The sequence below is a fragment of the Coffea arabica genome, chromosome 6c (assembly GCF_036785885.1).
Source record: "Coffea arabica cultivar ET-39 chromosome 6c, Coffea Arabica ET-39 HiFi, whole genome shotgun sequence".
NCBI classification, from domain to species: Eukaryota; Viridiplantae; Streptophyta; class Magnoliopsida; order Gentianales; family Rubiaceae; genus Coffea; species Coffea arabica.
The window spans coordinates 22,727,012-22,753,697 of record NC_092320.1 but is presented as its reverse complement, the minus strand read 5'-3'; the positions used below and the strand labels follow the sequence as shown (position 1 = coordinate 22,753,697).

At 33.4% G+C, this 26,686-nt stretch overlaps 2 protein-coding genes and 1 long non-coding RNA gene across 3 annotated transcripts; 2 read left to right on the top strand and 1 right to left on the bottom strand.

Annotated features, from left to right (window-relative positions):
- The first annotated feature begins 1,469 nt into the window (after positions 1 to 1,469).
- Positions 1,470 to 6,306, top strand: LOC140008556 (uncharacterized). Its single transcript, XR_011815994.1, has 3 exons — positions 1,470 to 1,782; positions 4,804 to 4,859; positions 5,523 to 6,306. It is a non-coding gene; the product is annotated as an uncharacterized lncRNA (long non-coding RNA).
- Positions 6,307 to 17,322: 11,016 nt separating this feature from the next.
- Positions 17,323 to 17,730, bottom strand: LOC140008686 (uncharacterized mitochondrial protein AtMg00860-like). The gene has a single exon (XM_072053538.1). The coding sequence runs from the start codon at positions 17,728 to 17,730 to the stop codon at positions 17,323 to 17,325; it is 408 nt and encodes a 135-aa protein (XP_071909639.1).
- A 6,404-nt stretch (positions 17,731 to 24,134) lies between these two features.
- LOC113693158 (protein FAR1-RELATED SEQUENCE 5-like) lies at positions 24,135 to 25,430 on the top strand. The gene has a single exon (XM_027211731.1). It carries the CDS (start codon positions 24,135 to 24,137, stop codon positions 25,428 to 25,430), a length of 1,296 nt encoding a protein of 431 aa, XP_027067532.1.
- Positions 25,431 to 26,686: the final 1,256 nt, after the last annotated feature.

The following is a 26,686-nucleotide window of genomic DNA, read 5'->3' as shown; positions in this document are numbered from 1 at the left end:
TTGTGTCCTTAGTATTAATTGAACTTTTGGAATTTTTGTTTACTGACAACCTTCGATTTTATAATTGTACCAGGCTATTTTCCTTAAACTTCTAGTCATGATCAATAGTATATACTTAATTTAATTATTGCAGGGACGTGTTCCAGAGGAGAAATTTGATTCCTTTAATGTCCCTTACTATGCTCCATCTGTGGATGAAGTTAGAATTGAGGTAGAACAGGAAGGTTCTTTCGTGATTAACGGTCTAAAAGCATTTGAATTTGACTGGGACGCAGATTCCCAAAGCGACTTTGCTTGTAGAATCCAGGAGAACAAACACCAACTATCATCTAAGGGTCGCAGAGTAGAGAAGTCCATTAGGGCCGTAGTTGAATCTATGTTCGAATCTCATTTTGGAGGTGATATTACTGATGATTTGTTCTTGAAATATGCAGAACTGGTGGATGAATACTCAAGGACCACACCCATGTTCATCAATTTGGTCATATCTGTGAGAACCCTGAAATATATATATAAGCCAGTGCATATTTCAATTTCATTTCTTTTATTCCTTAATAATTTCTAGCATTATTTTTACTTATTTGCAATTAAGTACGTAAAAACAAGTTTATGTGAAAAATAATAAAATTTTCCTAAGTTATGAAATTTCTTGGTTTTGCTAGACTAAATTAATATCTTTAGAGTTAGATTAATTTTCCGCCTTAACATAAAACGTTGGAATTCTTAGTTGCCATTATGTTAAATTAATGACACTTGAGTCGATAACCTTACTATCTTAAAACAAATTATTTAAAATCCAATGATTAATTCCAATTAGTTGCTAATGTTAAATGTTAATAAGAATTTCCGCGTTAAGATGAAAACCAATGAATTTTAGATAAACATGATACTAATATACTAAACATACTTAAGGCGTGAAAATTTCAATAATTATAGTCTTATCCTTCTTTGTTTTCACAATAAGTGCGTAAAAATAATTTTTATGTGCAAACTGACACACTTGTATTAAATTATTATTTCACTTGACTTTATTATACTAAATCGATAAATTTCGAGTTAGACTAACTCTATTTCTTGAAAATAAATAATTGGAAATTCTGATAACTAATTTAATCGCTAAATAATGTTAGGAATTACTAGGAACCTTAATATTAAATTGTAATCGATAAATTTTCGATAAAAATGGTTTAAGTATACTAGTGTATAATTAGGCGTTCAAATCACACTTGGGGATAATTTTTGGAATTAAGTTAGAATTGAGAATTTAAGTAGAGGTTAGGAAGAAAAGTGAAAAGACTAAAATGCCCCCATACAACCACAACATTTCCATACAAAACCAAACAATCCCTCTGACAGCATTACAAGCACCGCACATCCGACCAATAGAAATTTTAACCATCTCAACACGCAATCTCCTACTCAAAACAGCGGCACCATCCCTCTTCCTCTTCATTTCATATCTCAAACCACCATTGTACTCCTACTCTGCGTTACTATTGTCGACAAAGGGAGAGAGTGAGAGAGAGACGCACTCTACAAACCGAGAGAGGGAATCCGTGAGCTGCAAAACAAATTTTCTGGTTTTGTCCGTAAGTTGAAGGAAGTGAGGGAGAGGTCGTGCGTGAGTCTTCTCCGTTTCCCTTTCAACCTCCACCAGCTGCAACCATCTTCATCGCAACACCATTCCAGCTGCAAATCAAAAATCAGGACCAGATAATGTGCGTGAGCCGAGAGAGAGAAATTTCAGAGCTTTCTTGTGCGTGAGCTGAGTTGCTAGCTGAGGTAAATTCGAGTCTTAGAATAGCTATTTGCTGGTAGATGAAGCTGTATCAGAGCTTGCATGTGTTGTTTGTGCAGTCGGATGATGAAATCAAAGTTGTGGAAAAATCTGTTTTGGAAGTAAAAGTTTCTGCTGAGAATCTGACTGCTTTAATGCCGTTTCATTTGGTTTAATTTTGCTGTTTTGAGCCTCTAACCATGATTAACTAGTAAATTTCAAGATGATTAAGCTCTGCATGTAGCTAATTAACGGGTTTAACTCAGAAAATTAAAGATGAACCAGAAAACCTGCTGCATGCAAGATCATCCGAGAATAGTTGTAGGAATTTCTGGATTTGTGGATGTGTATAGCTGCTGACCGAACCTGTTTTGAACTGGATATGATAAGTAAATTCTTTAGGTGGCTTTGCATGTTGATTTGTGCGTATTGGATGATTAAATTTGAAGCATAAGAAACCTTGATTTGGAAAGAAATGGACTGCCGAGTAGCTGAAATGAAAAGGCAGCACTAATCTGTTTATTTGGTAACAATTTGAACTGGTAAATGTGATTACCTCACTAATAATAAGGTAATTAAGTCTTGCATGAGGCTAAGTAGCTCGGCTAACCAAGAAAATAAAATGAAAACAGAAAAATTCTTCATGCATGCTCATCCGTGACTAGCTGGACAAATTTCTGGATTTTTGGGATGTTTGTAGTTGTTATTCGAATTCGATTTTGAACCAGAAATGTTAATTATCTAGCCAAAGGTTCACATGACGAATTGATAATCTAAAACCATGTTTTAGCCAAGGAAAAGTTGGATTTATAAAACCCTAAGTGCTGGAAAAGTATTGATAGCCGAGAGGTATGAACCAGAATTTTCAGCTTGTCTTTGGAAATTTTAATTGGTTTCTGGAAATTTATTTTATTTTTCCCTTGGAATATAATGGTTTAGAAATACATAAGAGATGTAAATTTTAAGTTGTGTAAGTTGTTTAGCGATGAAATATTTGATATATTGAAAGATTGAACCAACAATGTTGATATATATAAATGCTGGAATTTCTTTTGTGATAGCCGAAGGTTGAGTTGGAATCTCAGCTTGGTTTTGAAATTTTTCTTTGAAGCATGCATGAATTACGTTGTTTAAAGTCTTATAAGAGGTATAGATATGAAACACTTGAGTTGTGGGTTGAATTGAACCAAAAATGTTGGAGCAAAATGCTGAAATTTTTCCAGTATGGCCGAGGGAGAGGATTAGAACCTGGACCAACTTTGCCTTCGACTTCCTTGGCCGTAAACTTTATATATCACTGCTAAAGATACTCTGTAGCTTAACAACCATCCTCTGCATGTCAAGTTAGTATTAACAAAGGAGAAATTAAGGAAGTAACCGTACGTTGAATTGCCAATTGGTGACTGTTGTACTTAGCTGATGACAGATTAGTATATATATGATTTATTGACTGAACCATTTACTGGAATTAGACGTTATTTGCCTTGGTATATGCTGGTATGTATGTCATACTTAAATGTATGGATGGTTTGAATAAAAACCTTATGGTTTTAAAAGAGAAAAAGGAGTTTTTCACAAGTGAAAAATAAGTTTCCAGATTTTCGGATTTCACTGACCAGTCTCAGTAAAATGCTTATATCTTGGTGTAGGAAAATCCGATTAAGGTGCCGTCAGTGGCATTTGAAACTAGAGTCATGGACCTTTGTTCTGTAGAAATTTCATATTTTTTCTCCATGTGTACTGCTGTCCGTGACTCCTCAAAGCAGGCTGTCCTGCTTGAATGTCCTGTTTCTTCATGAAACTGAATTTTGACCTGGATCAAACATTTGGCCTATTTGTGATTTGAATCTCTGAAAAGTGTCTTCTGGGATGTGATAGTACTAAAAATCTATTTTACAACAGTATAACTTTCACAATTGTTTGATTTGTGGAACTAGAGTTATTTAAGAGTTAAGTTAGTCGTGACTTTTCTCTTGGTTTTGAGTTGAATTTCTGTTTGAATTGTGGTAGAAAGTGATTGCTTGATGTCCAGAGCTAATGATTGACGAAGCTCTTGGCCATTTGAATGATTTTATAAGTATTAAAGGGTGATGAAATTTAATTGCTGGAATTTCTTGGAGGCCTTACCTTCATTTTGATTTAGTCAAGATGTGACATGAGCTTGCCAAAATCAAGTGCTAATGATTGACGAAACCTTGGTCATTCGTTTTATTCTTGATCAGAATTGAATCTGTTGAAACTTAGGGCTAATGATTGACGAAGCCCTAGTGAGATTTCTATTTGAAATGTGAGTTGGTTATATTGACAAATCTGAAATATTATGTGCTTGTAAATCGGAATCGTGAGGAATCCATTTTGGTCCTGTGAACTTGAGAAGTTTTTTTTTTTAAGCAAGCTATTTAAATATATCTTCACTCTAGTATGGTACGATAAAACTTAGCACTGTATGTTAACGTTAGAAATTTCATGTAGGGATTTTCTAAACCTTGCCAACTCGATATTTCTCCTTTAAGCGTAAACTAGCCTTATTACTTTTAGAAAATGATTTCACTAGTTTTAAAACCCTAAGTCTTGATCTATTTCCTTTTCTTTCCTTAAAATTGTCCCTGGCTAATTGTCTAGAGGAAAATTTCCAAAATACAATATTTTAGTGACTTTAACTAAAAATAGCAGAAAACTTCCTCGGCAAGAAAACTTATTCTAAATAAAATAGTACTAGCCGCACTCGTATAGAGAAACATATTTTTAAGGAAAGCCATATAAAACATTTCCTACTTTTACTAAATTTCAATCCTAAGTGGATGGTCGAATTGTTTCAAGAAAATAATACTAGTTACCCTTTTCTAAGGAAAAATATCTCAAGGAAAACTATAAGAAACATTTTTACTACTTTTGTCAAGTTTCAACCTAAGTAGATTTTTGAAATTACTTGAGAAAGTAAACTAGTAATATATTAGATAATTCCCTATACGAATAAGTTTAAAAATTGAATAGAAAACTTATAGTTTCAAAATTTGGTATTTTAGGATATTGCGAGGACGCGGAATTCGATTTCCAACTTGACATCTGAACTTCACTCTTGGTGAGTGTCCCTGCTTGTTCTATTCCTACTTGATTAAAGTGCTTTCTTGACTTGAAATGTGATACTTGCAAAACTAGTTTTTGATCCATCGAAGTGAGCAGTGTGTACTTTATCGCACTAGCCGTTCGAGTAGTGACTTGCGTGAATCATTTTCTCATGAATCTAAACGCAGTAACGTCGTTGGGTGAATCCCTCGACGCATGAATCTGACTGCAATCACGTCGTTGAGTGAATCTCTCGACGCATGAATCTAACTACAATCACGTCGTTGGGTAAATCCCTCGACGCATGAATCTAACTACAATAACGTCGTTGGGTGAATCCCTCGACCAATCATCTACGGGTATATCTCGAGTATACTGCGTCCTTAGTCGGTGTTCGGGCCCGAGACAGGGGTAAGAACGGTGACGGGTTAGGATTAAAATGAGTGGATCTACATGGACTATAAGTAGTGAGAGTTGACGGAGGGTCAACTACGATGAATGGTGATCAAGAGAGGAAAATGGCTCCTGAGAGCCCCTGTATCCTACCTTGTGCTGTTATATGCTTTCCTAACTGTTCAATTTGGTTAAGTTATTACTCGCTGTTTGATTTACGTGACTGCATGTTTTGGGGCACCACTGAGCTTTAGCTCACCCCACGTTTATTTGTTTTCCTTGACAGGTTCTGGAAATTGAAAGTTTTGAAACTTATCCATGTTTCGTTTTGGGATGTATTTGTATACTATGACTATTTGTGTGGGCTGTAGTGTGTTAAATTTGGATAATGTACTTTTTATTTTGGATTGCCACTTGAAGTTGGAAAATGTGTAAAACTTAATTTTGGATGCTTGGCTTGATTGTTGTATTTTGTTGTATGAATTTTTTTTCTTAGTTGGGGCGGTACGATTCTATTCCGCAGTTTGCAACGCGTGACATGTTTAGGAGCCGTCGTTTGGCTATTTTAAATCACTGCTATCTCTGAAGTTAATGTGGTTTTAGTGACGGTCTTCTTCGGAGGAATTGTTTTGTAATAGATTAGGTTATTCTTCGAAAGGTTTTGGGTTAGAATGCTTGCGTGAGTCCTGGCGAGAGTTGGGCAGACGGCCCGCCAACCCTTTGGTTCGCCTTAGGGGGAAGTGTGGTCGCCACAATATCGGTTACGAGAAAGAGTCCCCAAATGTTCAAGAACTGAAAGAATCTAAACAGATTGATGCTATTCTATCAGCTGAATGCTGCTTGCACAAGAAAACCCATTACTTCGTTCCTAAATTTTCGTTTGCTTGTCATCATTCAGCATTTCAGGAAGTGTGCTGAATTTTCGTTATTGATTTTAACATAAGACCCATTGGTATGTACAATGGAATTGCCATTGTGATTTCAAACTTTAATGTTATTTTTAAGGCATGCGAAATGTATTCTCTCTTCTTTCTCTTTCTAGAACTTCTCTTTAAAAGTCCTAACCAAAACTTCATTTGACTCTCCCATTGGAAAGAGATCAGATAATCCCGTCTTTCCCCATGGGAGTGGGCCTCTCCCTATATTATTTTCTTTATTGAATATATTCTCTTCTAGAGTTTTTTAGTGAAAGATTATTCTCTAGGCTTTCCTCATGAAAGATTCTTTCACTCCTAAATTTTTCCAGTGGGAGTTTTTTGCATTTTTGTCTGTTTCACATGGGTGATATATTAAAGATTTGGTAGATCTCAAAAACCAAATCTAGAAGTTAGATTTAATTTTTATTTCTTTAGACTTGAAGCAATTTTTATCAAGTCTAACTATCAGAAGACATGTAAATAGATTTATTGGATTACAGTAATATTCATATGGTAGAAATATTCTTGGCGTTTCAATATTATGATCTAGTTTATTATTTGTTAGATCTATTACATCAATTGATTTTCAGATCTATATATCTATGTTATGTTTGATGTGCTTACTTTCATAACATTCTCCGAAGCGGCAATCAGCAACTCCCATCAAGGATGTGCACGTTTTGTTGACCCTTCTCGTTGCCTTTTCTCCGCCTTGTATCTAAATGCACGTCGGTCAGAGAAATTTAGGATTGCTGCAACATAATTGTTTACATTAACACCCCTTCAAACTTAAGGTGCTTGCAATGAAACCGACTTAAGCTTGCAACTAAGATCACGAAAACAGCCAGGAAAAGTGCTTTGATGTAGATATCAATAATTTGATCAAAGGAAGAAATTGAAGAGAAAAGATATCTTAACGCACAAAATGACAATCAATCTCAGTATGTTTGGTGTGCTCATGAAAGACATCATTATGTGCATGTTACGTAGCATTGTAGATAACATAGTGGCTATAGTATGAGAGGACTCAGTGTCTATCGTCTCTTCAAGTAATCAGTGAAGCCAAATCAATTCTTGGGATGTGTCTATTAAACCTTGATATTCAGCATCAGAACTAGAGCGAGCGCTGACCATAGAAAAGAGCAACAATTAGTGGGATCACCAGCCTAATTAACATAAATATAAGCACGAAGTTCAAGAGACTAACGAGCCAAAAAATGTAATCCAGGGAAAAGGGTTCCTTTGACAAAACAAAGAATATGCAAAACTGTAGCATAATAGACAGAATAAAGAGCACACATAAATTGGCAAAGAGTATCAATAGCATAAGCCATATCAAGATGTGTGTCAAAGTCAAAATAGACAAGACTGCAAACCAACAGATGATATCATGTAGGATTATTCAATAAAGTTTGATCCATCGGAGTTATATGAGTTTCACCTTAATTGGGGTAGAAGTACCATAAACCTCATGTCAAAAGACAAGTTGGCTGTTTTCCAAGTTCTCACCACAGCTTTGAAACAAAAGTTTAATGATTTACACATCGAAGCTCTAAAATATACACTCAATTAAAAACTATTAACCTAATTTTTTTAAAATTAATATACAGTAATCAATAAAGTCAATATAAGTTCAACAACTTGACATTTTTTATTGGCTAATAACAAATTTCTAATAACTCCTTTGAAGATCTGGCAAAGTAGACTCAACGAGGATAGTTCAACCTTTTTGTCCATCTGAAACCTATGGAAATTATTAAAATAACGTGCAATCTGACAAGTTCAATAAGAACCGTCTATGGACATTTAGATCAAAATATATTTATTTAATTTATAAGCAAGTCTTTTTCTTAAACAAAATGGTCCGTTAATTTCCCGGTGGACCTAAACTAATACTTGGCGAGAACCTAACCTCTTCAAAATTAATTTGGGTTCACAACTTCTGCAAATAAAATTTTGGGTTCGCAACCTCCTAAAAATGTTTTATATTTTGGGTTCACGACAATATCAAGAATAATGGATAAAAAGCATACAAATGTTCTTAAATATATTCAAGATCCATAACATTCACAGCATTATAAAATCATACAAAAAAACTATTCAACGTGGAGAGCTGTGAACCCATGCATTGGTACAACAAATCTAAACTAACTCTACAAGATAGTATCCTAATTGACGCTAATTAATTCAAGGTAATATATGCTAATTAATACAAGAGAATTATTTATGTTAACTTAAAACACCTTGTGCGGTGCCCTTGTAAGCTCTATTTGGACCTTTTTTTAACGTACTATTGGGACCGTTTTAAAATTTGTGCTTCATATATTGAAAAGAATCAGCAATACTCAATCTCATCAAACAAACAGTATTGAGACAGAATTTCATGGTGCTACATTTTGGCTGCATAACGAAATTTAGGAAGGAGGAATTCAGGGTCTCGATCAATGAAAAGGAGATTGTTTGAGTCAATTCTTAGTCTAAGCTTTGATTTAATTCAAATGGCTTAGATTTTTTTATGTGAATACTCCCCTGTAGATTGTGTTACAAACATGCAATAGGAATGTGACAATATCTTTGTAATACCCGGCATTTTTGCCTCAACCAAAAAAAAAAAGCATTGTTAATTGTATCTTATCTATAGCTAGTTGTGTTACTTTTAATTAGATGACGGATAACCGCAAAGCCATATCGTGAACATTAGTAGTAGTGGATAGAATATAAGAGAAAAAGTAGGAACAGGAGTTGGCTTGAGCAGTGGAGTCATTATAGGAGGCAGTGGCTGGATGTGAACTATGTTAACTAGTCTAATAGCAATTAACTTCTAATTTTGTAAGACCTTATCCAAAAACAAAAACATTGAAGTTGGCTTAGTTATCAAAGTTGGCTTAGTTGTCGACGTTGGTTTAGTTATTTTTATTTGTCAGACCTTATGCCGAAAAAAAAAATCGGAGGTGAGGGATATATTAATTGAATTAATTAACTTCCTTCTCCTACTTGTAGCAGTTAAATTCTTTCATCTATAAGACCACTCCCCAAAACTCAAGACACTCAAATTGAGGGGAAAAATGATGAAATGAATAGTGAAAGAGAGTGAGAAAAAGATCATCCACTGGAGAGGAAAGAAAACAAGGGGTGGAACATGAAGGGATGACTCGAATATGGTAACTTGGGATTGAATGCATGTAAGACTTGAACCCTTTTTAATTTTTCTGCAATTTCTCTTTCTTAGGATTTGAATTTTAGTACGAATTTCCCTAGATAGATGCCTGGACTTCGGATTATATTAGATATTATGTAATAAAAGGTCTTGATTATTTTCACTGAATGTATTGACAAATTCCATGGCTGAAATTAACTTGGTAACTAACCTTGGTTTTGAGACATAAAATGAGGGAACTGATGCGATGGTAGTTTCGTGAGCAAAATAGAATGTGAAAACTAAAAGATTTATAGAAAAGCTTGGTCAATGTTATGGGATTACTAGATACGTAGGATTCAGGAATACAAAGGAAATGAGCGGTTAATCAAATAGCATGGATAATTTAAGTCGGAGCTGATGATGTCAAAGAAAATAGGAACTAACAAAAGGGCGACACACTGTATATAGCTACATGATCTGACACGGGAGTGAGTATTATCTATTGGAAGTATGTCACTCAATTCATATTTTATATTTTTTTTTCTTGTAGATGAAGAAAACAGAATCGTGCATGTTAAAAGATAAGAGAAAGATATATAGATAGACATTTCACATTAGGAGTATAGAGTATGGATTTAGCACTTGTATTAGTCTGAATATAGTATATATTTATTTAGTATTGGTAAGTTTTAAATTTTAGTGATTTTTATAAGTTATGAGTATGATGTCTTGTATTTGGGGGAGTAAGGCCTCATAGATATGGCGTGCCACATTACAAATCCAGTCTAAGGACCCAATCCAATCTTCACCTTGTACTCTCTTGATCACCTAGGCAATTAAAAGTTGCAATTCTTGAGGCCTTTCTCCCATGAAGAAATAATCATCCATGACTCATATTTCAATAAAGTTACAGAATTTGAATAACACAAAAATGAAGCTTGAGCTTTGGGTGGTATGTTTATGTCGTTATACAAAGGTTTGCTATGGTTGTCGTGGCAAATTGTGGAGAAGTTATGGCATAGCTGTATGAAGACAAGGGCGAGAAATCCTCCTAGAAATGGTGGATTACCATCTATATATTAGAGAAACGATCCAGTTCATGGCAGCTGCCAAGAGTGGCAAAGGATTTTCTGACTTCATTCAGGTTTGCCCACTCAAGCAATTATCATTTCCATTGGAAGAAACCCTTTCTCATATCTTATGATCTTTTTCTTTTGATACCGGGGGACTGTAAGTAGAGCACGAATATCCTAGACTTGTTAAGAACACAATAGGAAATTAACGGATCTGCCATTTGAAGCATACAAAGAAGATGGGCATAACCAATGATGAATCTCGAGTTCTTCAGTGTGAATGTCCAAGAATGCTATGTCAATGAGATGAATGATGTCTAGGACCTTGTATAATATACAAGGATAAATTCCCATTTTATACCCCCAAACTCATATCACTTTTTTACTTTGCACCCTAAAACTTTAATTTTGGACATTTTACACTCTAAACTCTCAATTTTGGATACTTTATATCCTAAACTTTTAGATTTATCCTATTCAAATTCAGTCAATAACAACTTTTGCAAAATTAATAGCATAGTGAACCCAACAAATTATTAATAATGTACTAAAAGTAATCAAAAGATGCCAAGGCATCATAACAAAAAAATAAAATAATATATTATTATTAATTTGCACATCTTTTATCTCATTAGTTTTGTTAACAATATTAATAATTAAAGTCGTACAAATCAATAATAATGTGTTAAAGATGATTAAAAAGCTAAGGGATCATAGTTAGAATAAAACGGTACATTCTCAAAAATTTTCACTACACTTTATCTCACTAAATTTGTGAATATAATCATTAATTGAACTTAAATTGGACAAATTTAAGAGTTTGGGGTGCAAAGTCAAAATGTGATATAAGTTCTGGGGTGCAAAGCAGAGTGAGTCCTATACACAATCAAACTTGTTACTCATTTGGAGACAATTTCTCTCATAACTTACTTTATGTACTTGGGGTCTAGTGGTTCACATAACTCATTTATGAGAGATGTGGACATGTTTTGGAGCATGGTAGAGAAATTTATAAATGACACTGGATGGTTAGCAATATAACAAGTCTAGAAACCTGCCAAAGTACTCCATTGCTCACAAGCAGCAAAACAATTTTGAAGTCTCATCTCCTTACATTTTAGGGATAATTGCATAAATCTCCCCTAAAGTTTTTGACAGTTGCAATCATCTTCCCTAAGATTTCAAATAGAGTGAATTTGTTCTATACCCTAAGAGTTTAAGGCTGTTAGTAAACAAATTTGTAGCCAAAAAAATTAGGACAATAAACAAGTTCAGGATAACTAATTAAACAAGATTAACGATGTTTTCTTGCCTGATTACTAAACAAGTTCATGATAATTAATTGTAAATGCATTTTTAAAAATTAGGGCAATAAACAAGTTCAGGATAACTAATTGTAAATGTACTTTTAAAATGGCGCCACAAAATGGGACCAATTGATGCTCCAATATGGCACCATTTTGCGACCAATAGCATTTGAGGGGACAATCCAAGTAGTATTTTATTTGCAAACAAGAGAAGCAGAAGCAAGAAAAATGCATGGGAAGAAACCTCCAAGCAAGATAAAAGAATAAGTTCTGGTGGTTTTGGTTGAAGTCACTTCATCTTAACCATTCATGAGACAAAAGGAGAAAAAAAACAAAAATTAAGGCAAAATCTGAGAATTTTTTGCTAAAAATTTGTAGCATTCAAAAGACAATAGGTAAACAATTCCTTGTCATCTCAACTTAATACACAAACTTGTGGTGTAAGTTGTTGTGTGATGAAACTATTGTGTCGATCACGAGAGAACATAACTATGTATGAAATATAGTAACTTGTGTGAGATCGATATACTATAAAACATGACAATATGAAAGTCTCTTATACTGGTCATGGGTGAATTTTCTTGCCGGATCAATAGTCTCTTATATTGAATATAGAGGATTGATAGCTAGGTGCTAATGATGAATGATAAGTGTGGCTCTTTTTAGCTCCTGGGTCGAAACTACACATGATGCTCCATTTATCATGTGTTTTATCATTAGTGTTATTTTGTAAAACTATTGAGATTAAGAGGCAGGTAATATGTATTAGAGTTCAAAACTAGTCTATTTTGCTAAATCTTATGTTCCAAAGTTCATGAATGAATTTGTTGCTCTTTTGCTACTGTTGGATTATGTCATGTAATGTGTTGGTTGTGGAATTCTATAGATTAAAATGCATTGGTGCAAAGCAACTTCTTCAAGTTGTTGCTGCTACACTTGTTTTCTTTGCACTTATATTCATTGAGTTTCACTAATTATTTCCAACTTTTAATGTTTTTCATTCTTTTACTAATACAACTTCACAAGAGGCAAAAAGGGTACAAATGGAAGAAAATTATTATCTCACTTCTCAAAAGACTTTCTTAATTGCATTTTCTTTGACATGGGCTAAATTTGCTATCAAAACCTTAAGTTCATGGGAGATTGGTGTTATTTTCGAAACCTCAAGAGAGGTGAGTGCAACTGTTAGAAACTTCAGGGAAGGGTTCTATAATTATCCCCACATTTTTATACACAATACGTATATGGAACTTTTTGCTCTCTAATCCATAAATTTAATTTGTTGAATCCATTTCTTATTCTAAAGTACTTTAGATAGTGTAACAAATAAAATCTCAAACAAAGCATCATTTCTTTTGGCAAAAATTGTACAAGATTAATTTCTCTGTAAATTCTCCTTGCATAGATGCTTGAAGGATAATAATCATAAATGAACAAAAGGTATGTTAGGATAAACATTATGTTTAATTTTGTCATCATGTATGTTTGGATTGTTGTACAATTTTGTCATGCTTCAACATATGTTATAATTGTTATCTACCTTGTATACAAGAAAAAAGCCTATTTATTGTAGCAACTCATCTTTTTGACACGTGTATTGTCTATATTTTTGACAAGTGATAGTTTTCATTTTAGTTAAATTTTTGCTCCACTATTTTCTTTGGTTAGTCAAAAATCATAAACATCACTCCTCCTAATTCTTCTCTTCTTTCTCTTTCTGCCTCTCCTTTCAACTCTCGTCTCTCTCTTTTTTGTTGATCTTTCCTTTTTTCCCTTCAAAATTTTTCTTTATAATTAATTATACTAGAATTATTTTCTTACTATTTTTTTAGGTGATCATTGTTAACTACGGAGAAGTATCGCAACAATCAACCGATTTATACTGTCACTTCTTCCTCCATCAATTTTAACTCTTTAATCCAGTATTTTGCTTTTCCCTTTCCTTTGTTCATTCATCCTAATTTTTCTCTGCATTTCCTCCTTCCACTCAGTCGATGCATCTTTTCCTTTTTCCTCTAGAATTAACTGAATGTATTTTTTTCTTGTACGAGAATGGATGTTTCTTTTCTTCCTTTGTTCAAAAATCATGATTCAAAATCATCTATATTTTTTTAAGAGAAATATAGGCAATAAATCTTTTACTGCCACTACTCCTACTATTTGGTATGTTCTATTTTTTTATTCTTATTTTTTTCCCATTTGATGCTACCAAATATGGATTTAAGTTTTTTTCCATTAACCATATTTTATTTTGCCTTTATCATTTTTCTTTTTTTTTTTGCCTCTTTATCCTGTTACCATAGTGTATTTTTTTTATTTTAGTTTGATCTTTTTTATATTCATTAACTTTCCATTATTTTAGTTCTGCAAGTTGATTCTCCTTTTGTGAGGTTTGTTTTAAATCTAAATGCAAAATTTGTATTTGCAATTATGATGGTATAGTTCCTTTTCAATGTATAATTGAATCTTGTACTTTTTTAGTAATTCTTTGGTACTGAATTTTTCTACCCTTTTTATGTATTAAAAAACCTTCTGTTAGAATTTCTTGCAAGTTTTGTTGTGAATTTGTAAGATGTAAGTTTTTACATGATGGTGTCTTGTTTGAGAAAAAAATAGTGGTGAAATTTTATGTATTTATAATTATAATAACATGATAGTTGAGCTTTATGAAGCATATATCATTTGTGTTAACATTAAATTGGTTTTGCATTTCTCAATTCTCATGTATTTGATTTTTAAATTCTTTGTTGTTGTTTGTCTATATAATACAGCAAGATATTGTCTACACAACACAGCAAGATGAATCTCTACTGCATCATGATAAGCAAGTTGGAACAAACTTTTGGAACATTCCACTAAAAACAAACTTTATTTTTAGACTCAGTTTTTGGTAATTATAATTGCTCTTTATTTGAAAGCAAATTATAATGTGATGAATTTTAATTAGAATTTTATAGGTGGGCCTAGGTTGTGCATGCACAGCCTTATTTTTTCTAGTTATATATATAGAGGAGAAGGCAACTTATTCGAGTTGCCTGAAATTTGTTTCTTTTGCGATATCCAAAAGCCGAAGATCCTACATTTTAAGCTATTCATCTCTTTATTCATGACTTTAACCAACTCGTCTTCTTCACAAACTGCTCCGAATGAATAATAACCAACTGCTACTTCTTCTCCACTTTATCATCAATCTCAACCTCCACTAATTTCTAACATCAAAAATTTTGTTTTTATTGAACTTACATATCTCAATTACTTGACATGAAAGAAAGTTTTCTCTATATTTTTTGAGAAATGTTATTAACACTCTTATTTTTATTAATCACACTCCTACTATCATTTGAATCATATAGTTTTTATATATTAAACTATATAATAAAACAAATGATGAGAGTGTAAATAACAAAAAATGAAGTGTAAATAATATTTCCTTATTTTTAGTCAAAATATTTTACAAATTGTTGAAATCAAGTTTCATGTCCACGTTCATCTCATCCTCAGTATGCTTTATAGGTCCAATACCATATCACATATTGGATCAATGCAACTTTGTGAGTATCTATACTTGACACTTTATTCAACTATGAATATGAAACAGACAAAGACGCTTAATATACTTTAATTTTTCCTAGATCATGTATCTTCTTTCACGATCCATCTCGAAAAACAAGTTACAAAACTTCAAGAAAAGGTCTCTTTGGATGGAAGATTATCGTCAACAACTTCACTCTCTGGCTTGTTCTCTTGTAAAGAGTGCTGCAAGTTGCAGTAAAATTAGAGAGATAAGAGAGAGAGAGAGAGAAACTAAAGCCTGAGGACGAAGAAAGGAAGATATTATTCACAAAAATGATCAACAACCCCCCAATCTGGCTACTCCACATTCTTTATACAACACAAATATAGCTTCCTTGTTAGTTATTTGCTGACTCGGCATAATGGCCTAACTAACAAGAAAGAATCCATTTAACTGCCTGAAAGAATTATATTCACATTTACCTATAGTGTAACGCCTAGTCTCTAGGATTGAAGGTTAAATTCCGAAAATTGAGCTTTGATGATAGTAGCACCTTCCCAAGTTGCATATTCATGGCCCAAATTCTCCCATAGTATCAACAATTGTTCTATAGTTGTCCTCCCTTTCGTTTGGTTCTCTTGTTCAATATAGTTTATGGAGCCATCCTTATCTCCCCTTGGTTAGTTACTTGTGGCAGAAAGTTTGATATTGGAGCTCCTTTAGCAGAAGGCTTTAATTGTGATACATGAAACACTGGGTGAATTATTGAACCTGGTGGCAATTCTAACTTGTAAGCTACAGGCCCCATCTTCTACAACATGTTATATGGTCCATAATACTTAGCAGACAACTTAAGGTTCTTTCTAAGAGCCACAGTAGTCTACCTATATGGTTGTAGCTTAAGGTAGACTAAGTCCCCAACATCAAAATTCCCGTCAATCCTCTATTTATCAGCATTTTGCTTCATCCTGTTCTATGCCATTAACAGATTCTCCCTAAGCAACTGGTTCCAATTCACTCTTTCTATCATCCAGTCATCTATAGCAGCTACCATAGAAGACCCTAGAGTCAAGTTGAGTTGTGTAGGAGCATAACCATAGAGGGCTTGAAAGGGAGACATTTTTAATGCAGTGTGGAAATTTGTATTGTACAACCACTCTGTAGCAGCCAATAACCTCTTCCATCTGTGTGGTTGTTCAAAACACATACATCTCAAATAGGTTTCACACACCTATTGACTTTTTCTGCTGACCATCTGATTGGAGGTGGTAGGCAGCAAAGAGATTTAGCTGAGTCCCTAGTTCTAGAAATAACTCCTGCCAAAATATGCTATAAATGCTTTGTCTTTGTCTGACACAATGCTCAGTGGAAGGCCATGCAATTTGAAAATCTGTTCAAAAAAACTTGTGCCATCTTTTAGCAATGTAGTGATCTGTTAGAGAGATGAAATTGGCATATTTTGGAAATATATCAATCACCACAAATAGCACATTGCACCCCTCAGATTTAGGAAGTCCTTCAATGAAGTCCATAGGTATGTGCTACTATGCTTGATCAGATACATGCAATGGCTGTAACAATTCAGGTGTCCTACAATCTCATTCATGCTCATTTTATACAGCTCACAACTCTGCACAAAATTCTCCACCTCTTTCTTCAAGCCAGACTAGAAAAAATAGGTCTTAATTCTCTAATAAGTCCCCAGATTACCTGAATGCCCCCTAATGCTGATGCACACATACAAGCAATAATATGTTGTCTGAGTTGTGTCACTGCCCCCACATAGACTCTCCCTTTGTGTCTGATAATTCCATTACTGTATGAGTATTCTGTTATTTCTTGCCCATTTATAACTAATGCAGTAACCAGCTCCTTAGCATTTGGATTACCCTCATAACTCTCAATTATATTAGTTAACCAACCTGGTTTAGCAATGGATATGGCACTAATTTCTTGGGTCTTCCCCTATTCTGGAAAAGGCATCTACAACTAGGTTCTCTTTCTCTTGTTTGAATTGCATTTCATAGTCAAATCCCATCAACTTAGACAACCACTTTTGCTGTAGAGGAGTCGAAATTTTCTACTCCAACAAGTATTTCAGGCTGTGATGAGCGGTCTTAATAATGAAATGAGACCCTAGCAGGTAATGTCTCCATTTGTGACAGCAACAATCAATGCTAACAATTCTTTTTCATAAACAAACAATGTTTGATTCCTTATCCCCAGTGCTTGGCTCATATAAGCTATGGGTTGCCCTTGTTGCATAAGGACAGCTCCAATGGTTATGCTACTAGCATCTGTCTCCAAAATGAAAGGTTTTGAGAAATCTGGCAATGCAAGCACTAGTGTGTGGCTTATGGCATACTTCAGCTCACCAAATGCAGATCTAGCTTTTTCATTCCAAACAAATTCATTCTTCTTCAAAAGATCAGTGAGATGTTTTACAATAGACCCATAGTTCTTGACAAATCTTCTGTAGTACCCAGTCAAATCTAGGAAACTTCTTAATGCTTTCACATCAGTAGGTTCTAGCCATTTTAGCATACATTCCACTTTTGAAGAATCAGCTCTTACCCTTTCACTAGTAACCGCATGCCCCAAATATTCTATTTAATTTTGTCCAAAGGAACACTTATAGACCTTAGCAAAAAAGGTATGAGATCTCAAGGTTTCCAACACTTGCGTAAGGTAGATAATGTGGGTTTCCATGTTTGGACTATAAATGAGAATGTCATAAAATAAAAACTAGGACAAATTTTCTGAGAAAAGGTTCCAAAACTATATTCATGAGAGTTTGGAATGTAGCTGGGGCATTGGTGAGCCCAAATGGCATTACCAAAAATTCATATAGGCTACAATAAGTTCTGAAGGCAATTTTAGGAATGTCTATAGGATTCATGCAAATCTAGTGGTAACCAGATCTCAAATCAATTTTGAAAAAGACTTTGGCCCTATAGAGTTCATCTAGTATATCAACTTGTTTTTCTATTTCTGCTTTTTCGAAATGAGGATGTCTATAAGAGGCCAATTCGAAGGGTTTTGCATCTGCTTTTAGAGGAATTTGATGGTCAAATGGTTTTTCAGGGGGTAATTGCTTGGGCTCACTAAATATATCCTTGGGTAATTGCTAAGGAGGTTCTAGAATCTTTGGAGTTGTATTTACCTGTGATTGAGAAAAGCTAATCATACATGCTTCCACTACTTGCTTCAATTTCTTTCTTATGTATCTTTGGGCCGTTTCTCCCTCAGCTGTTGTAGACACCAAAATTTTATCATTTTATTTTCTTTATTTTATTCCTATTTTTGTTCATTTTAGTTAAATTTTTATTTATTTCAAAATCAGTTTTGTTAAAAAAAAATTTTCCTTCCCCACGCGCGCGTGCATTGCACGTGCTCCAATCCTTTCCCATGGCTGCACGCGCGCCAATCCTTTCCCATGGCTTCGTACCAGAAGCCATGGAGGATAGTACAAGGAAGATGCAGCTCCATTTCCTCCCATTTTCACCCTTTTTTTCTTCATTTTTTTGCTCCATTGGATCATTCTAGTACCAATCCACCTAGCCTTAATCCAAACACCAAGAAAATCCTAGGACAAAAGCCATCAAAGGGCCCAAATTCTAGCCAGAAAAATGTAGCAAAAACCTCCACCTTTGATCTTAGGTTTTGGAGGATTTTTGGTCCCTATAAAAAGCTTCAAATGCAGCCCTAAACAGAGAGGAAGAGTGAGAGCAGCGGGGGAGTGAAAAGCAGCAAAAAAAAGAGAAAAAAAATAGAAAGCAAAATGAGAGAAAAAGAGCAAAATTTCTGGAAAATTTTCGCTTGACCAGGTTGGCCGATTAGCAACCTTCAAGCTTAGTTTTCTCCTTCGTTGCAACTCTTTTTGAGAGATTTCTCTTGCTACATCATCTACGATCTTAGAAGAAGAACTTTTATTTAGAAAATTTCTTGAAAAGAACATCTTTATCACCTTGAATCAGGGTTTGAAATTGCTGGGTTCGGAATTCTTGCATCTCCTACGACAAATCTTGGAGTCTCCTTCCTCGAAGTTTGGCACGCGATTTCGACCCTCTAAGTTGTTAAAGGTGAAGTATTTCACCCTCTCTTGCTTCATTTAAACTTGTATTCGCATCAAAGTCACCAAGATGTTTTTGCAGAGCATGTTTCTTCTGTTTCCATTCTTTCTTCTTTTTCTCATTTTTCAGCAATTTTCCTGATCATTTTGTGGATTATTAGATAGGATTTTTTAGTGAAATGTTGTATTAGACTTTATTTGATGAATCTTGGGTCACATGCGTCCATGTATTGAGTCTAAGCTTTTAGTTTTTGGCTATGCGAATTGGCTACATGAAACCCAGCAAGAATAAGAAAGAAACCAGCGAAGAAGATGAAGGCTTCGACTAGGCTGCATGAACATTTTTGGAAATTCTGTTTTGGCCTCTCAACTTTTACCAAATTCTATTATGGCCCCAAAACTTCTGCAAATAAATCATTTTTACCCTTTTTAAGCTTTAATCTCCTTTTCTATGTTTTAAGTGTGTTTTTTAGTTAATTAATTCTGGATTTTGGGATGAAATTAGACTTTAACATTTTTTAGTTCACTATTATAAAACAACTAAAATGTGGATGTCCCTTTGTATTCCCAAAAGAATTAAGTCATGATTTACGACTACATTATGTATAAAAGTTACAATCCATAATTCTATTCATGTAGTGAAAAAATCATTTCATAAATTTTTTCATATTCTTGTAATAGTGGGTGTTTAATAGGATTAATGTACCTTTTGTATTAGTTGGAATAATAAGATAATGACTCTCTATTTCTCTATTTCTTTCTCTAATATCTCCAATATTTCACTTGATATTACAGTGGTTTATTTTATTAGTTTCACAACACGTTATCAGCACGAGTCTCTACTTTTGAGCAAAAGGTGAAAACGGAGGCTCTACCTTGAACAAAAGTGAAACGGGAGATTTTGCTAAAATTCTACCTGCATTTCTTCAAGTAACTTTTGAGGTAAATTTCTGACCCACAAACTTATTTCAATTTCTTATGGTTAATATTTGAATTATCGCAAAATACAAGTACCTACTGTTGAACAACCACTAAACACAAACATATATTGTTTGACATCTTTGAGGTAATATTTCTCCTTTTAATTCTACTTATTTATCTTTATAATTATTTGTTATAAATACTTATATTCTGATGTATTGAGTTTTAGAGATGCTATTATAGAAAATCAATTATGTTTGAGGATTCACTTTTCCTTTGAAATATTTAAAGAAAAAGATTCGATCACCTGAAAGTGGTCGTTCTTTAACGAAAATATTTGGCCACTAGAAGATGGTCATTATTTCAAAAGCCTGGTATGATAAATTTACCTTTGACTACAAGAACATAATTATGCAATTTTCAAAATTACTTCTCAATTGAAATTGTGTCGAGAAAATTTTACTCATAAGATATATTGAAAATGATATTCTCTACAATTGATTTCTCGAATATACTCCTGTAGTAGCAATATTAAGAGAAATTTTGAGAAGTATTTTGTACTTATTGCATGCTAATTCTAGTTCATTCCCAGAAGTGAATGCAGCTAAATTTCAATTTATTAATTATGATTGTTGCCATGACTATGATTTTGATAAATATATATTTTACCATGACAAGGGAAAAAGTTACCACTTGAAGTGGAATAATAATGATAAGGACAAGAAAATAAAGGTCCTAAAGATAAATGTCCCAAAATATATTTAACGAATCAAAATTATAATAGCATTTTCACATGGCCAATTTCTTTAAAAGCCCTGAAGGTGTATGATGATTGATTTAATTTATGATAGTAATTGACTTTTCTTCCTGAAGAAAAAATGGATGTTAAATATTTGGGATCAAAGAATTATGGTGATGATATTTGTCCCATAAAAATTATGGTGAGAATGATATGTGTCTCATTAATAAGTGCTACTATATACACTATATTCCAATGAAAGAGACAAACACAATCAGTTGTAGTGTTTAAATGATTGAAAACTCCAAAAGAGCCACTACTATATTTCTTCCTATAGGAGAAAAATTTATCATAAATAAAGCACTACTTTTTACCATGTCTCGAAAGAATTATTGAATTTGAATATCCGTCGAAATGGATATCAAATTGAGACATTAAAAGAGACAATAAAATAGATTATGTTTAGAAATCAAGTGAGATAAAGGTTAATTATATTATAATAATCATTCGAGAGAGAAATGGTTATCGATATAGTTGTCTTTATTCTCATTTTGATTTATAATCATCAATTGCAATAAATCAAAAGTTTACTGATCCCAATGGATATATGATTTGGCAAAAGTGAAAATATTTAAGAGTCGACAAGTATTTATATATACCCCCTTTATATTATATATGGCTCCGAAAGAAATTTAAAATTTATGTTGAGTATGAATCACCTTTTACGATTAAATATCATAAAATATTTATGAGTGATCTATTGAATGATTTATTTATTCTGATGAGCTACGATTCCCGACATTAGGGGGAGGAAAAAATCAACTGAAAGAAAATCATTTGAAAATTGGATCTCCTCGATCCTCGTAATGTGAATTAGAAGTTCAAGAAATTCTTCATTTGTAGAAAGTTGCAAATCAATTGTCAGATATATTTATCGACTCCAGAAGAGTCATTAAATTAACTATTCCTGCAGAAAATATCCTAATTAAAATTGATGTCCCTGAAGGACATGCACAAGTACTACAAATAAATTTAAGGCCGGCCTACCTAAATATGGTATCAATTGATTTCAAATATCTCTGGAGATTAATAAATGTCATGACAAAATTAACCTTCTGAAAAGGTCGCTCCTGAAGAGTTAACTCTTGAAGAGTTTACTCCTGAAAAAAATGAAATCGTAGAAAATTTAATTGGAGCCTAATGAAATGTAGCACTTGGTATTATAGAAGTTGATGAGGATCATGAATTTAGATCGGTTGATGAATGTCGGTATATAAATGATTGGCCAAAATGAAATGATGGGATCCAATCTGAATTTGACTCACTGGCTAAAAGAAAAATTTTTGAACCTGTAGTCCAAACACCTGAAGGTGTAAAGCCAGCATGATATAAATGGATATTTGTGAGAAAAAGAAATGAGAAAAATAAAATTGTGAGGTATAAAGCAAGACTTGTAATCCAAAAATTTTCACAAAAGGCCTAGATTTGATAATGATGAAACCTATTCATCTGTAATGGATACTATCATATTTAGATATCTTGTGAGTTTTGCAGTACATGAAAAATTAGATATGTGTCTAATGGACGTCATTATTGCATATTTATATGAAAATCTTGAAAATGATATTTATATAAGAATTCTCGAAGGATTCAACATGCCTGAAGCATGCAAATCAAATCCTAAAGATATTTATTCTATTAAATTACAAAGGTTTTTATATGAATTCAAACAATCTGGACGTATGTGGTATAACCGTTTCAATAAATGTTTAACCAAAGAAGGTTATACAAATGATCCAATATGTCCATGTGTTTTTATCAAGAAAAATGGATCAAATTTTGTGATAATTGCTATATATGTTGATGATCTAAATTTGATTGGAACTCCTGAAAAGATTCAAAATAGTGTTGAATATTTGAAGAAGGAATTTGAGATCAAGATTTTGGAAAGACAAAATTCTGCCTTGATTTACAAATTAAGCATTTGAAAAGTGAAAATTTTATCCACCAAACTGCATGTACCCGAAAGATATTAAACCGGTTTTATATGGATAAGGCACATATATTAAGTACTCCAATGATCGTCAGATCATTAGATCCTAATAAGAATCTTTTTAGATCGCGAGAAGAAGATGAAGAGATATTTGGTCTTGAAGTATCATATCTCAGTGCAATTGGCGAAGAATATTGGAATCCGATGATTAAAAGATCTCAAATGATATTTGCATCGGGGGAGAAATTAATATATGGCTTCAGATCCTCTATCCCCAAAATAGTTCATGTCCCATCTGTCCCTTATTTGTATAGCTGCCAAGTGTCTCTAGTCTTTTGTTAATCTAAACTCAAATAAAACCGATAATAATCGGTTTACAAGTTTTGTTAACCCAAATTCAAACAAACCGATAATAGTTGATTGACAGGTTTATTCAAAATCAATTAAAACAGATAACTCAAAACTATTTTTTATTTTCTTTTTAACAAAAAAGAGTCTTGTTGATCATAAACATAGAAATCAACTAAAACTCTTCTTTATTTTTTACCCCAAATCATCTTTTTCTTAAACCCTAACAAGTATTTTGATTCAGTCATTATATCTTTAATCTTGCCGCAAAAACGCCCAAAGGATCAAGTAGCAAGATTCAGCTTCATCTTTATCCAGGTAAAACAAATCAATAGATCATGTATGCCAATTTTACAATATATTTGATTCATGATTTGTCTTGTCATATTTGAAATTACCTGTATTCATTGGAACTTGGATGCGATGGGAACAATATTGTACAATCCCCTCTCAACATCATTGTTCATATAAGTATCTATATACACTGTGAAGTCAATATAGTGCATAAACTAGTATCTAATTGAAGTAAAGCCTTTGGTAATGCCGTAAAGCCCTTTTCAGTAATAAACTAGTACAATCCCCTTTTAGTAATGCCGTAAAGCCTTTAGTAGTCAAAGTGATTGAAGTAAACTTTTTCAGTGATAAACATTATAGTTAAAAGCTTTTATTTTTGACAAATGTCATTCGATATTTAAGCAGGTCTATTTGTATTTAATTACGTCATAGATATTGAACAATTGTTTACTTTGTCTTTTTCCTATTTTTTTGTGGAAAATTCTTGTAATGAGTTAAAAATTAATTTTCCAAAAAAAAAAAAACAAGCACTGATACGAAATGGTAAAGTTAACTATTAAAATCTTTTAAAATTGTAGATCATGGAAGGTGATGATTCCCTTGAGAGCAAGTTCCCACCATGTCGTAAATTGGAATTTATAGATGACACTCAACATCATCACAGCTCTCAAACAATCAATGAAGATACAGACATTGAGCTTATTGGTGCATCAAGTTCAAACAAAGAGACGGATATCAATTCAATTCATCCCTCTATCCCTAAAGAAGAAATCCCTCAGGTAGGTATGGAATTTGACAGTGAAGAAGCAGCTGGTCAATTTTACTTAGCATATGCTAAGAAGGTTGGGTTCGGCACTAGAAAAAGCAAATTGCATAAAGACAAAATTGGTAAAATAATTGATAGGATATTTTGTTGTAGTGCCGAAGGCAAACGAGGGGCAGATAAAAGAGATGTCAATGTAAAAATCCATCGTCCTGAAACAAGATTCGGTTGTTTGGCAAAAATGAAAATTAGTTGCAGCAAAAGTGAAAAATATCGTGTCATTGAGTTTATACCAGAACATAATCATTATCTTTGTAGTCCTCACAAAACACATTTGTTCAGAGCACATAGGAGAATACATGAAACTCATGTAATAGAGATTGATATGGCAAATAGTGTAGGAATTGCGCCAAAAGTATCGCATGAATTTATGGTAAAACAAGCTGGTGGACGGGATAATTTGGGCTTTATTCCTGAAGATTATAGGAATTATTTACGTTCAAAGAGGACAAGAGATATGAAAATAGGGGATACTGGAGGAGTGCTTGAATATTTACAGGGAATGCAATTAGAAAATCCAAACTTTTTTTATTCCATTCAAGTTGATAAAGATGATTTGATGACTAATATATTTTGGGCTAATGCTAGGATGAAAGTTGACTATGCCGATTTTGGAGATGTGGTTTGTTTTGATACAACTTACAAAAAAAACTGTGATGGTCGTCCTCTTGCACTCTTTATTGGTGTGAACCATCACAAGAAAACTATTATTTTTGGTGGTGCACTTTTATATGACGAGACAGCTCCGACTTTTGAATGGTTATTTGATGTATTTGCTAGCACTATGTCAGGAAAAAAGCCAAAAACCATTCTGACAGACCAAGATGCAGCAATGGCTAAAGCATTAGCTTCCAGATGGCCAGAGACACAACATAGATTATGTATTTGGCACCTTTACCAAAATGCTGCCATACATCTAAGTGGTGTTTTTGAAAAATTCACAGACTTTGCAGGTGACTTTGGTAAATGCATATACGATTTCGAAGAAGAGGATATTTTTGTGACTGAATGGGATAAAATGCTACAGAGGTATAATCTTCAAGATAATGATTAGCTGAAGAGAATGTTCAAATTGAAAGAAAAATGGGCACTAGTCTATGGCCGCCAGTCCTTTTGTGCTGATATTACTACGACACAGAGAAGTGAGAGTATGAACAATGTCGTAAAAAGATATGTCAGCTATAAAAATAATTTGAGTCAATTTTTTGATCATTTTCAAAATTTGATTGATAGTCGTCGATATGAAGAGTTGAAGGCTGATTTTAGAGCAAGTATAAGTACTCCTGTATTATCTTTTCCAGCTCAAATATTAAAGCATGCAGCAAATATTTATACCCGAGAAGTGTTCAAGTTATTTCAGAATGAATTATGTAAAGCTCATGATAACAGCTTACTTATTTTTAGCGAGGTCGGAACAATAATCCATTATCATGTCACTTCTTATGAAAAAAACAAATCATCATGTTGTTAAATATGACTCTTTGGATGGCACGGTATACTGTAGCTGCAAAAAATTTGAGTTTTGTGGGATACTGTGTTCTCATGCTCTGAAAGTTCTTACCACAAGAAATGTTGTCAAAGTTCCACAGCCATACATAATGAAGAGATGGACAAAGAAAGCAAAAGTTGGGGTTATGCAAAGTCCAGGCTTGTCTAAGAGCAATAACACACTGAATCCGAAAGTAATGGTGAAATGAGGTATAGAAACTTGTGCAAGTTTCACAATCAATTGGTTACAAGAGCAGCGGAAACAGGAAAAACATATGAAATGGTTAAAGACGGTCTTGTGAAGCTGTTTGAGAAGGTTAATGAAAAGTTACAGAGCAAAAATTTGACATTTGAAGGCTCAAGTGAAAGGACGAATTATTTGAAAGAAAAAGATCATGCTATTCACGAAGAAACTGGCATAAAAGTCAAAGGAATAATAGCCAAAAAGAAAATTATTTCGGGTAAGAGATTGAAGAGTGGATTAGAAAAGACATCGAGAAAGAGAAAGTCACATAGTAGAAAATCAGCTGCAACAAGTGTGGTCTTAACTGCCGAAAATACAGCCAATGCTCAGGTACATAGTTATTTTTCAATTGATAAACCACACCAGCTTTTCATGTTTTAACTGGTAGGTTTCAGAAGAAGTCATTCATAAAGGATATAGGTTTGGACAAGATCGTCAAGTCCATCCAGCACCATCAGCCATGGGTTTGTTTGTATGAAAAGCAAGCTTTAATTAGATATTATGCTAATATAATTTTTTTTTGAGTCTTGATGATGTAATTATTCTTTTATATTTTTTATTTTTAAGCATGTGCATGA